The 17,093-nt window shown below is 50.9% G+C and overlaps 1 protein-coding gene across 1 annotated transcript in view; it reads left to right on the top strand.

The window, feature by feature from the left end:
• ANTXR2 (ANTXR cell adhesion molecule 2) overlaps nucleotides 1-16,617 on the top strand; it is a 74,427-nt gene extending 57,810 nt beyond the window's left edge. Inside the window, exon 16 of the mRNA XM_062494088.1 lies at nucleotides 16,138-16,617. Coding sequence (XP_062350072.1) covers nucleotides 16,138-16,176 — 39 coding nt within the window. The 3' untranslated portion in view covers nucleotides 16,177-16,617. The remainder of the gene's footprint in view (nucleotides 1-16,137) is intronic.
• Nucleotides 16,618-17,093: the final 476 nt, after the last annotated feature.

Raw genomic sequence — 17,093 nt, 5'->3', positions numbered from 1 at the left:
CTCTGGGGTTAGGTCTGTCCCCACCTGTGACTCACGCTCTGAGGACCCGCAAAGCCCTCGGCGCCTGCAGCCGGGCACCTTCCCCAGCATCTGTCCCGCTGGGGGGGGGGACGACACTGTTCCTGCAGACCTCCCCTGCAGGAGCAGCAGAAGATGTGCCAATTCAGGACAGGACACCAGAGCAGGCACACCAGGGTGACCTGAGCTGCTCACACATGCAGTAGAGCCCTGCTGCCTGCTGTGAGAGGAAGGGCTCTGCTTCCTCTGGCACCAGGGCTACGGGTCTCTCTGTTTCCATGGTGTAACTTTGGTCACACGCAGCCCAGCTTCCTAAGGCTGGTATTTTCAGATGTGCTACTCAGATCTATTTTAAGGGTTCTTCCCACTGCAAGTCTGTGATGAGCATCAGAGCTTTAAAGCTCTGCTTTGGGAAGCTATTATCAGTAGGTATTAATTATTGAACACTATACCTTCTGGAAAAGTTGTTTCATCACTGGAAAGTGACCTTGCTAGAAGAGGCAGAGGGAAGGAGAGGCGTATGGTGCCTCCTGAGAGCAAGTGGAGTGATGCGTGGCAAGAGAAGACACTAAAGATTTATTGTCTGTGGCAAAAGAAACACAGATCTCTGCTTGTGCAGTAAGTGTTTTTGACATCATACGCCATAAAGAGTGATTGGAGGCTGTAGTTAAAAAGTGTTTCACTGAAGGGAAATAATAGACATTTTCACAGTGCTGTGTCTATTAAGTGTCCAACTGCGTGGCTGCGCAGCTGAGCTGGCCCCGAGAACTCCAGTGTCAGGGTTCAGGCAGTTCTGAGTTAAAAGCCAGCTGGATAATCCTGAGAGAGGACACTGAGAATTCATCTGTCTTCAAAGAAGATCCCTTTTGACCTTGGCTGGTACAGGTTCTTATTGCCTGACAGCACACCACTGGACAAGTTCAACATCAGCACTGTTTGGATGCCTCGCATGTAAACTTCATTTATTAACCTGACCCTTGCCTTTTCCCTGCAAGTTCTCTTTTTTCCCAGCTGTTAGCGCAGCAGTGTGCTTGTCTCCCATCCCAGTGACACTGGGATGTGGAATTGTCCCTTTGCTCTAATGGTTTAAAACCCTGAGAGAAACAGGCATTCAGTTTAAAGTAAAAGCTGGGGAGAAGCCAGCACTCGGGCCCACTTCTCACCCTGTGGCTTCCTCTGCCAGGCTGGAGACCGAGGTGTGGCCAGAGAGCTCCTCCATAAATCATCATTAAGTGCACGTGCAAATACAGCAGCCAGGCCCAGGCGCATAATTAGGCACCTAATTATGGTGAAAATGCAATTGCACACTTTGCTGCAGTGGCCCTGTGGCCTTGGGAGCTGGCCTGGTGAGGCTCTGGGATGGCACCTCTGGGAAGTGTCCTGTGAGGGACAGAGGGGTTCAGCGCGCTCAGAGCCGAGTCTGCCCGGGCACAGCCCACGCTTGGGTCGCTCCTCCATGGCCTCACAGGGGTGACAGTGACAGAGGGGATAGGTCACAGCACGGGTATGTTATTTCTGCCTCTTTTTTGCTGCAGTTTCTTTTTGTTCCTTTCTACAAGGCAAAGAGGGGAATACCCAGCCAAGTGGCATCCGTGACTGAGATGACAGTGTATGAGTGTGTGATTGAAACTGCAGTGAGGCGGGTTCCAAAGGAACATACACTTTAAAATAACTGCTGTCACTGTTCAGGGACAGCATTTTGTGTAGGAAAATGTCTGATCTGGGGGTGTTGTCAGTGCCATGATCCTTGGTGGGCCCGACTGTTCAGCCACTGCTCCCACCGGCTCACCTGAGAGTGGCAGCGAGTGACTGGGAGCTGAGGCCGGGTGCTGGGGGAGCAGCTTTAGCCTCTGCTGTTCCCTGCACGGGTGAGGTGCCACCACTGCCTTCAGTTCTGTTCAACGTGAACTTGAATCCTTAGCAGCTGAGGGAGGAGCCCAGTTCCCCGCCAAGAAAAATGAAGTGCACTTGTCCTGCGCCTGTTCAACATCCCATGATGCATTTTCTTTATTATTGATCTTGTAGAACCAGCGGTCCCTTCTCCTTGATAATGTGCTGGTGATTTCTTGGAAGGAATTTGAAGGAATTCGTCATTTGGAATTGAAAACTTGTACTTGAAGTCTGATAATAAGAGCCCAAATTGTTGGAGAGATTTTGCTAGCCAAGGAGCGAAGATACAGACCTACATTATAAAATCACAGCACTGCTAAAATTACTGCAGGTTTAAGTTTTGAAATGCATGTACTTTGTTAGGTCTGAGGTGCTGCTAAAAACAACTTTCTCTGTGTCAGGGGATGTTCTTTAGGTTTATTCTGTGAAGACAGTAAAAGCAGGATTTCTGAATCCAGTACGGATTCGGGAGGAGAGGCTGCCTGGGCCTCAGTTTCACCCCACTGTATTTTCACCCCACCTGCCGTGGTCACGCCATAAGCTGAGAGGTGTTTGTGTTTCATTCCTGTGTTCACCACCACTACCTGATCCTAAGGAAAGCCATCATTTTGCCTAGGAAAAATGCAATGTTTCACATTTTTTGCAGTTTCTCCCCTACGCTTCCAAGGAACGGGTCCATGTCCCAAAATCCACTAAAACATCCAGCTCCCGAGTTGGGAATTGTACCTTTATTTGGGAAAGCCAGTTGCGCTGCACTTTGATACAGTGTAGGTGCAAACAAGGGGTTATTACCTGGGTTGGAGACACACCTGCACTTGTAAGCTCTTGCATCCCTGTCTCCTCAGGATTTCCCATCATTTGTTACCACCTCTGTGACAGAGGAGGAACAGGCACTGTATTTTCTGATTGTCACTACCAAGTCTGCAGTGATTTATTCCTATAGGCTCTAACCGAATTAAAATCTTAATTAAGCTTATGCCACTTTTTTCTTCGTTTTAATTAGGAGCAGCCAAATCACTTGTCTGGGGGAAGGAGAAAGAAAAAGATAAAGAACAGCAACACTTTTTTCTCTTGAGTAGCAGCATTAATGAAGCTGTGGTGAGAATGTCCTCCCAAAGAGGTAACACAGGGCTGGACAGGTAACACAGCACAGCCAGTGCTGTGGTACAGGAAGCCTCAGTTTTCCACAGAAATACTTTCCTTGAGTGTTTCCTGGTGTCATTTCACACGGAACTTCTACAGTCCTCACTTTAGTAAGAGACTAGGAAATGACCCATTACAGCAGCGAGTTTTTGGGCCGGTCACATTGAAAGCCCTCTGGGATCATCAAGTCTGGCCGCTTCCCCAGCACTGCCAAGGCCACCAGTGACCCAGGTCCCCAAGTGCCACGTGCACAGGCCATGGAACGCTTCACGGAGAAGCGTGGCTTGTCTGTCTGTCCTGCTCGCGTCCCACCTCCAGCAAACCGCCCGCAGATTGCACAGGCTGTGCCTTGAGCAAACGAGAGGTTTGTTCTAAGCTCTCCTAACTTGCCAAATGCTGCCATCAGTGAAGTGGGAATCCCTCACTTGTAGCAGCACAGGGATGTTCTGTGTGCTCCTCTTTCCATGTTACCCATTCCTTTCTCCCCAGCCAGCCTCTCCAAAGGCTGCAGCTTTGCACAGACACAAGGTGGCTCTTGGCGGGGAGGCCCCGGCTGAGTTTGTGTGCGCGTCTACAGGGCGGAAGATTGTTTTTCCACACTCTGCCCCACGGGGCCTGTGGCAGTTCCCCTCGTGTGCAGGGGAACGCGCTTCCACCAGCAAAGCTGCTGTAGCAGGGCTGGGGGCTCCGGCTTTCCCAGGGCTTCATGGGGCAAGAATCATCCCATGGGGACCTGGAGGCTCTTGGCGCTCCTGTGAATCTGCTGCTCATCACTTGCATGTTGACATTTTCTACTTAAGGGGCCTTTTGGCATCTCTGGCATTAATTTATAATGTGGTAGCAGGGCTGGGACTAGCACTGCAGGAGAACAGTCTTTACTTCAGGAAGACTTCGCTCTGGAATCCAGCTGGATTCAGTGCAGACACTGACCACATTCCAGCTGCTCCTGCTGGGACTTGGTTTGCTGGATTTTGGTTAATTGAAATTTCAATGTTTTTTTCTGACTGTTTGGCAGGATTTTACAAGTCTATTTCCTAACTGTATTTCCTCATATCTTCACATCTCATCTGTTCTAATGGAGTGTCACATGACACTGCTGGATTCTGTGCACCTTTCTATGTGAAATGAGCCCCAGGATCAGTCCAGCAAAAAAAATAGCTTAAATTTGTGTACTTGTTTGGCAGCTGTAATTCACAGGCTCTGAAACCTCCTCCAGTTCGTGCAAAGGTACAATTAGAACCAGGGGGTTCTACACAAGCAAAGTGGCCTTAAAAGGGCCGTTGATGTCAATAAGGCCTTGCATGGGCAAAGGACAGACCAGCTGGATTAAATTTTATTACAGCTGGTACAAGGCCCCTTACAACATGCGTGGGTCATTTAAAAATTTTAGAAATAATTTGCCTTCAATCAGCCCTTCATTAACTGTAGTTAAATGCATGTAAGCCATTGGAGGACAGTTCACAAAGCTGTTTTTATTCATTTAACTACACCTGTTTGGAAATGTAATTTGAAATATGCAACTAATTACAATAATTGAACCTATGTTTCATTTTTGCCAGAGACTTTTTATTCAGAAGTTTCTAATTTTCCAGTGCAGACTTTGGTTCTGTTGTGCTTTCTACTCGGAAGAGCTGACATGCTCATTAGGGAAAGGATGTAGAAAAGGCACCGATCTACCCGTGCTGCAGTTAAATTCAGGCTTCAGTCCATGTGTGGCTGCAGCTTTGGAAAGTAATTGTGCACACCTCATTGCTTTTTAGTTCCGAGTGCTGCTGTGGTCATTTACCAGGTAATTCCAGAGACAAGGTCTAAATTACCAGTGATTTCCTAAAGTTTCAAATCTCTCTGCCTGGCAGGAGCATGCTGGGGCACTGCCTCCTGCCTCCCAGACTGTGAGTGCAAGAGCCCTGGGAAAGCTCCGGAGCCGGGGGAGCAGGGTGTTGGGCAGCCCAGGGCTCAGGTCTGTGTACAACAGACACAGCATTGCCACGGCAACCACGCTGAATTCGGCTCTGTAAGGGCACTGCCAAACCCTGCCACTTTTCCCCAGTTCACCCTTCAGCACAGCATTCCTACACCTTACCTCCAGGTAACCATTCCCAGCCATTTCCCAGCTCTCACATAGGGATTTTTATGGGGGCTGTTCCTTTCCTTTATCCAGTCAAGCCAATCTGGTCCCTTACAGGGCTTGAATCTCTCCAGGTGGGATAATTCGTATTTTTGTCAAATCCCTTTGAACTCTAGTGCCCTCCTGCTGGTGGCATTGCCAAGTGTGTCCTCAGGCAGGACGCAGATCAGAGCAAGGCTCTCAGTGACACTGGGGGGGTTGTGCTGCGCTTACACAGGTGCCAGCTGGGTCAGGGCCCTCTGCAGGGCACACGGATCTCTGCAGTGATCTCTCCTTTGGGGAGCTCTGACTGTGCCCTTCCTCCTGGCCCAGCGCAGCCAGGGCTCAGGCTGGGCTCTGGGAACGCCCCAGCACACTGTCCCTGGCAGTGCCATCCCCCCCGTCCCCCAGCCCCAGCCGGCCTCGCGGCCCGGCAGATGGGAGCCAGCGCGGAGCGTATTCCGTGGCGTTCCAGCGCTGCTGGATGGATGCCTGTGCTGTGCCCAGCTGTGTGCCCCCCAAGCCCAGCCATCTGCACTTCCATGCTCAGGAGCAGATCTGGGTCAGCCCAGCTGGGAGGGGAAGGGACCCACACACCCGGCACACGCTGCTCCTTTTCCTTTTGCGTCCGTGCAGCTTTTGAGTGCCCAAGGCCAATTCCTGAGTTAAGTGGAGGAGCTTCTTTCCTTAATTCCAAAGCTGAAAACTCCATCACCACCTCAACCAGCCCATGTACAGCTCTAAGCTCTGGCCAGCCTTCTCCACACTTTAGTGAGAACCAGATGTTCCCTCTTTCCACAGCTCCTCTGAGTTATCTCCTGTTCTGAGACTGCCCTCGAGGGTGCTTCCCCCTGCCTGGCAAAATCCTACAGAAACACAGAAGCTTTGGATAATGAAGCAAACGTATTTTTGTGGTGTGATGTGGGCATTTTTTTTTTTTTTCAGTCTGCTGCTAGTTTTTAAATATAAAGTAGAGCATATGTTTAACACTGAACATATGGAAGGAATGAAAAAGCAAATCTTGAATTCCAAGTATTGTATTCTAAGTGGAAAAGACACCACAGTGTGAAAGTGGTCATTCAGGAAAAAAAAAAAAAAGTCAGAAGGAGGTACTTATAAGAGGTAAATACTAATAAACTCAGTTATGAGAAGGAGAGTTCCCCCACTATGGGCAGTGTCTAGGCACACACACAGGTAGAGAAGGTGTGACTCCCCAGCCTGGTCAGGAAGGGTGCTCAGCTCAGGAGGCTGCTCAGCACCCCTGCCAGGACCTCGTGTGGTTCTTTGCTGATGTTAGGCTGGGTAAGGCACCTTATTTTTCTGGACAGGCTGAACACTGCAGTGATTTAATTCATTTCGAAGCCAGACAACTCACTTCTACATTCTTAGCACACATTTATGTTCAGTGTAAGAACTCTTCCATTTGTATTTCTGTCTGCTCTTGTACTTTGTACCTGCCTGTGTGGGACAGATCAATCCAGACTTTCAGCTGGGAGTTGGTGATCTCGAAATGCCCAGACTCCATCCACATGGACCTGAGCGCTGGGAGCAGTTCAGCTCCCCTGAACACAAGGCAAAGGAATAAACCAGCAGGGCCACCCCTGCATTCCCTGCTGTCCCCCACCCTGAGCTCACAGAACCACAGCACCACTCGGGCCGGAAACATGGCACAGTGCAAAGCCCAGCACTGTCCCCAAACTGTCCCCAGTCCTCCAGAACAAAAGGACAGGGAGAACTGGTTCGAATGCCACGAGACAGGTCTTCTCTCTTATTTAGAGAGAAAGGACTCAGCAGTGGCAGGGAGGGACCCCAGAGCAGGTCTGTGACCATCCCAGACCCACCAGCACACAGGAAGCTTTGGGTGCCAGCCTCAGTGACTGTCCTCCTTCCCCCCCTTTCTCTTGCCTCTCCTTCAGTGTGCAGTCCCAGATAACTGCCAGTCACTTGGCCGGGCTGGCTCACAGAAGGTGCAGCAGGCACAGATGGCACTAATGCATAAATGTGATCTAGTGAAGGGATGCCAGCACCAACCCCCAACAGGTTCCAAGGAACTGCAGTGCACTTAGAGGGATATGGGGATTGGCAAGGTGAAAGCTGAGATTTGCAAGAGCTCACTGTTCCCAGATCAACAACAGAACCCTACAGCAAACGCGCAAATTTCTTTATTAATTTAGCAAATGCACTTAATGCCACCATCTCTGGGTTTATGTGTAACAAGCCCTCCAAAGCTCTCACTCATTATACAAATTAAACTGAGCGAAGGAAAAAAGGGAAAAAGGCAAAGGTGGGAACTGAAAACCAGAACAAACTCAGCAGTCTGCTCTGATTCTCATGGGAGAGCTTCTAAGAGGAAACGGCACAAAGGGGTTGGGAGTCAGGGGATCTGGACAGGGTCTGGTAGCAAGAGAGTAAATCCTGTAAATACCCTGTCCCTCCTCAGCACTTGGAGCACACAAACACCCCACCAAATCCCTTTCTGCAGTAGTCACTGATAATGGACATTTAGGAAAAATGCACAGGGAAGGGAAGTAAGCTCCGGCTGACTGTGTTTGCATAGAACCCCTCTCCTGACTGCTGGATAACTGGGGCATCTCCACAGGCACAATGGTAGCAGTGACTTCTAGGGAGGAAAAAACATCTTAGGGAATACAGCCTCCACCCCCAGACCCCATTCCCAAGGCAGGAAGAGAGGACATCCCAGTGCACCCATGCTGGGGACTCCCAGCGCTGTGTGTGACAGGCCAGCTTGGGGGGCCAGGCAGGAGCCCCTGACAGACTGCACCCCATCGCGGCACAGGCCAGGGATCCTTCACATCCCAGTGCCACGAGCCTTACGCAGCTGCCTTTAAAGGAACTATTCCTCATTTTCAAAAAGGCGCACAGGAGCAGAAGCAGAACCTAAAAATTAACAGAGCTGGTAACTTAGTGACACTGGCACCTGCAGGGGAGTTGTAGCAAATGCCTTGACAGTATGAAATCAGAGAATGCTGCTGGGGAGTGGGATGCCCAAATATCTGAAAAGTGTGAATTGCTAATCTCTTTGGCATTCCAACCAAAGCCTAACGATGTGCTCGGGGGTTTGTCTGCAGCAAGAAGAGTTTACCCTTGCGGTACCAGGGAAGCTGATGTGGCTGAGGCGGGGGGTGGGGAGGGGGGGGGGAAACAGCCTGGGACCTGTGTCCCTCCTGGCCCAGTACTTGGTATCAGCAGCACTGAGGAGCTGTAGGGCTGGGACAGCTGGGTCACAGTGGATCTAGAGGGCTGCCACATGCAGTGTGTGCACAGAACAAGGGTCCTGCTGGGCTCCCCCTTCTCTTGTGCAGAGCCAGAGCCAGAGCCAGCCCCAGCCATGTGGGTACAGTCCCAGGGAGCTGCACCCTCCTGCCGCAGCCTTGCTAGTCTTCCTCTTCAGAGCCCCCACTTAAACCCTGCTTACTGCTTCAAAACAGATTGACATCTTCCCACAGAATTTCTGAAGTGCATCTTTTGGTCATAGTAATTGTATGACAGTTAGCCTAAAATTATTTCCATAATGTCCTAAGTACCACAGAACTGAGCTGCCTTCTCTCCTTACAAGCCATTGCCACGTGCCAGTCAGATGCTGTATAATCCATGGGCCAGGGTCCAAATGACACTGCTCTGTTAGAGGCTCAGAACACGACCCTGACCTAAAGCCGTAGAGCACCTGCATCTCAAATCTCTGAGCCATCTGAAGAGGAGAGTCTCCTCTAGAGAGTTGCTCAGGAAAAGCATGATGGGGAGTATTCCTAAAGGAAAGGGATTTTAGGAGAGGCCTGAGTTGAGGTCATGATAGATGAGAAGCAGAGTTTGAGGAGAATGGGTCTTCTGGCAGTTCTGGTTTATCTGTTGCTAGGCCTGATTTCAGAGAAGGATGCATTGCTTTCTTCTCACAGTGGTTGCACAAAGGAGAGGAAGGGAGAATAATGGGACTGTTTAACTTGTGCTTTAGAGGTGCCATTCCTAAGAACTCCCTGTTTCTGATATTCTTTGTCCTCACAGGTATAAAAGGCCCCAAGGCACTAGGATTTCCTAATTTATGGTTTCACCAGGCTGATTCTTGATTCTACGAGACTTGAAGCCTCTATAGTAGCAGATTATTTTCTTCCTATAAAAGATGTACTGAACTCAGGAAGCTGTTTAGGATGCTGACATGAGGAAACGATCAGGCCTGCTGTCAGTCTGTCTAGAGAGCCTTCCAAAACATCAGCGGGATCCCCATTCACAGCAGGGATTAATCCCAGAAGATCTGGGAAGAGCTCAAAGAGCTGAGACATATCTCAGAGAAAACCTCTTCCCCGTCCGCCCCCGCGTGCCACAGGGCCGCAGCGTGGCTGCCGGAGCTTCACCTGGAAGCAGGAGTCACAACACGACCCCCAGCGTCCCGGGGAAGGAGAGGGAGCTGTCCCAGGGGACGAGCTGCACGTCACTGCGGAGCTGGCAGGATCCGTGTCCTGCTGCCCTGGTTTTGGCAGCACGTGCCCGAGCGGTTGAGTATCCGCGTTGGGCAAGGCGCGCTGGGCCGGCGCCAGGACACGGAGCACCTTCCCCCTGGCACCGCAGCGGCCTCGCTCGGCCTTCGGAGGAGAAGGAGAGCTGAAGGAGAGGAGCCCTCCATCGGCAGGCACCCGCAATGGAACCGAGAACATGTCCTTTAGGAAAGGGTCAGAGCTTGCCAGGCCAGGGGGGCACTGCCAGGGAGGCGGAGGTGCTGGGAGTGAGGGAGGCTCTCTGCCAAGGGCCGGGAACAGTGAGCTGGGGCCCTCGCTCCACAGGATCTGTGCTGGAAAAACGGGGACTCTCTAGGCCATTTCCACATCCTTTCCTTTTGCATACGCGAGGCTTGCCTTGCACGAGGAAAACAACAAACTCCTGCCCTCTAGAGACAGGAGACCTCCAGCTCTGCTGAATGAAGTATTTGCCACAACCTCCTTTTGAAGCAGATGCTCCGAACACGGGCAGTTTTATTCTCCCCCCAAGGCCCAGCAGCCAGCTCAGCACTCCCTGCTCCCAGCCCTGGAAGGCTGGCTCACAGGGCAGGCGGCTTGTCACAACCACTCTCGGTCAAGGCGGGAGTTATTTGGAGAACTGCTGAATGCAGCAGTCATGGAAAACTTGGCAAAGGAAAGAAATCCCTCCCTCTTCTCGCTACCCAAACCCGTCAGGGCAGGACAGCCAGTGCTCACGCCGGCCCAGCGCCCACTCCTGTGCCATCTGGTCCTCACCAGGGTGCAGGGCACCGGGACACAGGTGGAGTGCGGGTGCTTCTCGCTGGCTGCCACGGAACACAGGGAGCTGCAGAACCCCTGCAGCCGTGTCCCACAGGGATACACCCCTGGTGGCAAGCACTCGCGGCACAGAGCAACTGTGCTGACCTGTCCATATGCCCCGTTCCCAACTAAGTGCTGCTCATGGCTAAAAAGCTGCTCTAATGGCATTCCCTCTGCCAGCTGCCAGCACACTAAAGATGCCCTTGGCTCCCAGGGCAGCAGCAGCTGCGTGCAGTTCCATCCTTGCAGTGAGTACCAAGTGGGTTATGAGCCACCCCACGTGCCAACAGCAGCACTGCACACATAAACATGTCCTGCCCTCCTCAGTATATGCTCCAAACACATGTTTAAATCACAGGCACTGAAGAATAAAATCTTCCGACCCAGCATCTTTAAACTGCCTCTTTGGAACCTCTCCCTGGCAGGTTTGCTTTGTTGGCCTGTGCTCCAAAATAAGAGCATTTATCAGGCGAGAAAGATAGGAACTATTTTTAAAACATCTTATTCTCATCTTCTTGCCCTTTTTTTCCTGCAGCTAAAGTAGGTCCAAGGGGTGGAAGGTGGCTGTGAGATACCCTGTAACTGTGCTGGCACCTTCTCCTCATAGCAGCCTTTTTTTGGGTTCCCTGGTGAAAGCAGTTCCTGGACCCCAGACCCTGGGACCTTTGGAATTTGACCTGCAGGACTGTGGGATTGCTGGGAAAGATCACGAGGTTCATGCACACACACGTATTTACCTGACAAAAATCTGAGGAGGAAAATTAATTACACAGATTAATATGCCTTTCCAGTGAAGCTGCTGGCAAAATCTCTTAAAAGTGGAAAAGCAAATTCTTACTAGGACCCAAGTAACACCATTCGGTTGTAGTTTCATTTTTTTTCATGATGTTGCTGTTACTTTAGGAGGCCTCTGAGCCCAACCTGCAGTGTTCTCAGAGCTCACCTCCGCTCTGTCACAGGTGTGTGAGCTAGCAATTCAGGAATTCTGGGGAAAAGCTGCCTCAAGCAGCCCCAGGAAGGATCCTGGTGCCTGCAGGAGTAACAGGCTCAGGAGCACTCTTCTGAGGAATTACTGCTGATGAACTGTGTGACAAACCAGTCCTTCCAGCAGCAGGTAGTGCTGTGAGGCAGCTCTCCAGTTAAAGTCCTACTCCTGCACCACGGCTCAGGGGGGCCCACCTGCAGAATGGCAGTGTGGGGGCTCTGCCGCAGGTGAGAGGGAGAACCGGCAATGATTTCCCTGACATCACAGGGAAAGGTGGCAGCACACCTGAGCACGGAGAGGGCTGAGTGCTCAGAGCCCGGCAGCACGGCCCTGGGCTTTATGTCAGCGGGATGGGAAACCAGGCCCACAACTCACTGAGCTTCCCAGGGGTCTGGGATGAGGGATTACCACATTGGGGGGGACAAAGAATAAGGGGGGGAGAGATGCCAGCATCCAGTCCCTGAGGGCTGCTCAGAGCTGCACTGGATGGGGTGGGTTAGCACCCTTTCTCCACAGTAAAGAGTAATCTTAAAAACAAATTTAAATGTCCCTTCAGCTGTACTCTTGTCAGTGGGTATTTATGGGGCGAGTGAGTGTTGTAACTGAAGTACATCCCAAGCCCGCAGCCAGGTAAGGAGCAGTTGGATTCAGTGCCAGAGGAATTTTAGTGCCCAGATGGCCCACGTGACACAAGCTCGACGTAATGCTGCTTCTGCCACCTCTGGAACAGGGAGGTCACTGAGGGCCCTGTCGGACAGCGGGGCTTGGCCCCACAGGTTCTGGTTCCACTCCCACTGCCCAAGGGAAGTGCCAGGATCGATTCGGCAAGGAAATGGGACTCTTGAGTGCCTCAGTGCCCAGTCTGAATCCCTGCCAGCTTTACTCCCTTTTAAAATAATAAGTAATAAAAGAATTCCCTTTTACTGTCACCATTGCACATGAGTGTGCAGGTCCAGAGCACAGTCGTCATCCCAGTGAGCAGCAGATGGGGAGGTAAGGATGCTGAAGAGGTGTGGAAGGCAGGAAATGGCCTGTTCCCTTGCATTAGCAAAGAGGAAAAGGTGTTCACAGTCCTGTCTGTGTTAGTGCAAGGGTGACAGGGAAGAACCCAGTGCCCTCGACTTTGAGCCTTAGAGAGAGGCAGAGCGCAAGCTGGGCCACAGGGTGCATGTGAGAAGAAACAGAACTAGATAAAGCAGGGTCTTGCCTGCTGACCCAAACTGTAGCAGCAGCCTGGTCAGGCTGCCCTGGGGAGCTGTCAGGAGCAGATCACTTCCCAAGGACAAGGGCTGTGCTCACAGGGCGTGCCCATGGCGGATGGAAGATGCTCGGGTGGTGCTGTGAGCCTGGGGCAACAGAAATGACAGTGTTCAGTACATGTCTTGGGAAGGACATTTTTCTGAAGCCCTCTCCTCCCTCATGGCTCTGCAGGCACCCATCATGGAGTGCAGGACCAATGCCAAATCCCAAAAGGGCCTGTGCTCTTCATGGGACACTGCAGCCGAGGCAGGAGCACCCAGATCTCAGCAACAAGCGGTGGGGATCTGAGTCCTCCAAGGGCAAGAGAAGCCAAGCTTTTAGGACATTAGATACCACATGGAGCAAGACTGGCCTGGCAGACCAGCAGTGCCAAGCGCTCCTCTGCGAAAAGCAGTTGTTCTTAGTCCTGAGCCTGAACACATCCGCAGTGCCACGGATACAACTACTCAACATGCTAAAGGAAACACACAAGGACAAGCACCTGAGTCCAAGCAGAGCAGCTCAGCCTGGAGGCTCAGTGTGTGGTCACATCCCATCCCAGATCCAGCCTGCTTCCTCTCTGCCCTTTCTGAATCCCTGCTGAACATTGGAAGGGCTCCAGAGGAACCCTTGCTGTGTTCTGCCCCTGCCGGAGCCGAGAATTCCGCTGCAAGGGCGGGGGCAGCAGCATTTGCCTGCTCACACACACGGACACCCCAAAGTGGTCGTCACAGTTGGCTCACTACCGTCAGTGGCCAGGCTCCATGCCCAGGGTGGACACCATCCCAAAGGGATCTCTCCTCCCCCACCACTGCCCACAGAGCCTTATGGACTTGGAGAGGGACACGAGGGGGAGAGCCGCTCCTGCAGGCCCCTCCTGGTGCCTTGGCACCCTTGGTTTTGGGCGCTGCCAGGTGAGACTCTAACCTAGGCTTTGGTGTGAGCACCCACTCCCTGAGATTCCATGCCCTGGAAAAATTTCCACTTTGCCCTGTAACTTAGATTCACTAAGAAATTCAACAACTAAAGAAATTGTTTGGATGTACTAGAAAATAATTCCTTCTTAGGTAGACTCCCTTGCCATAGATCTCTTTCCTCTTTTTCGTTGTTGTTAAAGACCTGCCACACTCTTTCCCTGCAGTACCTCTGGTGCATCTGTAAGCATGAAGGGTGAGGTTTTTCCCTGTTGGATGCAGTGCATGGAGATAGATCTCATATTCCCTACAAAGATCACAGAATGCATGCATAACTCATCTTTTAATTACTCTAGTGCTAAACCACTAATTTAGTGTAATTTCGTACTGACTACATGTTGGTATTGTTAAGGTTTATGAGCCAGTGATTTACAAGGCATGGTACGTCAGAACTCAAATTGGTTGGATTGATGGTTTAATTGAGCACAGGGACACGTGTGTAACAGGAACTCCCCACACTGGGGTATGAGGGCAATGCCACCAGGATGGGAATGCAGTGGTAGAATTGGTTATGTGGAACACACATGTTTTGATTGGGAAGTCCAAAACCAGACTGGTGAGACCAATGTTTAGTAAATAATGCTTCTAGTTAAGTAAATAGTACTTTCTGTAAAGGTCAGATTAATCAGAAGGGAGAATTTAATAATCTGTTTCTAAGAGCTGGTCTCAGTGCTGACACAGATATTGCTGCATGGGAGGTTTTGGATGCCTTTGGAGGACAGACTTAGGGGAGTTGGCAGCTTTTTCTCCACACCAGTTTGCAGGAGAAAGGGCTGCCGGTCACATCACTGAGTTTCTAGTAATGGAAACCTGCAGTTCATATTGATCTGAAGTGATAAAACCCCTGACAAGCGAACATCAGCCTTTTATTTTGTGCCTGCCTCAGTCTGCCCATCTAGAATGCAAATGGCTGAAGCTCCCGCTTAAAGTGACAGAGTGTTTGTTATTACATGTCACCGTCTGATGCTGACAGTGTTTGGAAGAGCTGCTATTTTTGAGATTCCCCAGCTCAGGATGCTTTCCCTGCCAGTGACATGGGCAAGAACCTGCCTGACCACAAAACTTCCTTCTCTCCTCCCTTCTCCGTGAGTCATGGAATAAGGCATCTGGGGGCAGAGATGTGGGAGATGACTGGGGAACCAGAATGGGCAGCGATTAAGGTTCTCCTCTCTCCCTGCTCTGCCTAGAACCACTCATCCTGGCAGAAAAGCCATGAGAATATGGCACTTGGGGACATGGTGGTGGTGGCCTTGACAGAGATGAAGGAATGCTTGCACTGGGCGATCTTAGGAGCTTTTCCAGCTTAAAGGATTCCATGATTCATCTCTCTGCATCTCTTCTACATTTATAGTACAGATGGTGGCAGTCAGAAGTTCCTACAGTTCCTGTCCCCACCTTTTCACTGCTTTTGTATTTCTTAAACAGCTGACAGAATCAGCACTGAACCATTAGGAAACCCCTTGACGAGAACACTGCCCCTCTCATGCCAGCCAACACCCGCTTATGTCATGCCAGATAACTGTGTGCCATCATCCTCCTTGATACCCAGAAAAACTGGAGATCAAACTACATGAAGGACAGAAATATGAAACCCAGCCCAAATTTCACTTGGCAATTCCATAATCGCCCAGGTTTGAGCAGAAAGCAGTAACTTCCCTTCAGCAGTGGATCTCTTCAAACAGAAATACGGATGCAGAGCACAAGCAGTGCTGCCTGCTCCAAAGCCAGCAATGTTCACGGGGCACCATCCTTGACAGATGCCTGCGACCAAAGGGAAAGAATCGCTGCTGTGCCAGAGAGCTGCTTGGAGGCAGCACACCCTACTCCAATACGCCATGACCCTGTGGGAGTTTAGGCATTTAAATGAGCTTGAAGTGAATAAAAAAGGTTTGAGATTTTGCTGTTGGATTTATCTTGTTCTGCTACACTGCTACACTGAAAGCTGTCAGGATTCACCCGGACTCCTTAATGGATATGCCATCAGAAGAAACCCCTTTTCCTTCTGTGCACAGCAATGCACAGATCCTAAGTACAGAGTCTGTAGATGCAGAGCTAGGGTTATCGCTAACAAAATGCAGTTTGAGATGAGCAGCAGCTCTGCTAACTAACAGTCACATCTATCTGCGCTCACTGCGTGAGGATCCGGCTCGGGGGAGATTTGGGGGCAGGATCTGCCTTTCCCGTGCTCTTCCCTTCCCACGGTCAGATGGGTTTGGGGTTGCTCACTGCAGCTCGCCAGAGTTTGCGAATTATGCTCACAGAAGGCCTGGGAGTGTCGGAATGTGTCGCCCGTGTCCTCGCGCTTGCTTAGATCCCGCATTTGTAAGGCAAATGTGGTGCCTCACTCTGGGTAATTTCCATTAATTCTTAAAAGGTTTTTCATGGGTTTGTTATTTTCCCAAACATCTGAATTTCAATCACAGCCTCCTCCTAGCATCCAGCAACCTCTGTCTGTCTGCTACTCCACCAGTAACAGCTTCTCTCTTCCCTTAGGGCCGCTGTATCAACTTCACCCGAGTTCCCTCTCAGTAGAGGAGAAGCAGCAGATACCAGGAGGAGAGACAGCCACACTGCCACTGTCCTACCCAGCTGAGAGAACCGAGCCTTTCCTTGCATCCCCTGAACCATCTTCCAGCCTGAGCTCCACAGGCTCCTGCATCCCTGCTCCGGGAGCCCCCGTTCCAACCATGCACCGGTGCTCTGCCCGTGCCCCGGAGAGCAGCACTGCCACATGTGCATGGCTCTGTGCAACACCGAAGGGACAGCACAGACACCAAAGATGAGAATGCTTTTCTGTTTTCATTGTTTGCTGTATTTTAAGGACTACAGATTCTCAGGACGCAATGTGCTTTTAGTGGCGACGCAGCGTTCCTCAGCTGCGGCGGAGGCACGTGGTATTTACATAGGGACTACTCGCCACGGGCACAGGATAACAATTCCCACCAGGGTAAGCGGGCGCAGAGCCAAGTGCCTCAGAGCCATGTCAGATCCCCAACCCTCGCCAGCTCCTCCATCGTGCCTTACGGGAACCTTCTGACTGGAAATCTTGTCACTCTAACACTGAAAAGTGCACACGCATGACAAAATGTAGACAGGATGCCTCGAGGTATCGGTAGCGAGCAAGACTTTGCCCTTTAGTTTTTGAAGACACCTTTCTTTCATTATGCACCCGAGACAGGAAGGAATTACTAGAGCGTTATTCTGCGGGAAGACAGCCTGTAAGGAGAGATCTCGAGCCGAGTCGGAGGGGACTGATGTTTCAAGACCTTGACACTGTGGCTGGTGGTTTTTTCCCCTTTCCTGCATTCACAGTTCAGTAGCGCATAAAACATCATCATCTATAAACATACCTAGCAGTCGTAGGCTTGTGTATTTTTTTTTTTTAGATTAAAAAAAGCAGTAGCCACTAAGCTGGTATCTCAGGGTTTTTTCTCCCCACAAATCTCCAA

This window comes from Cinclus cinclus, chromosome 5 (genome assembly GCF_963662255.1).
Source record: "Cinclus cinclus chromosome 5, bCinCin1.1, whole genome shotgun sequence".
NCBI lineage: Eukaryota > Metazoa > Chordata > Aves > Passeriformes > Cinclidae > Cinclus > Cinclus cinclus.
This window is presented reverse-complemented; position numbering and strand designations above follow the sequence as displayed.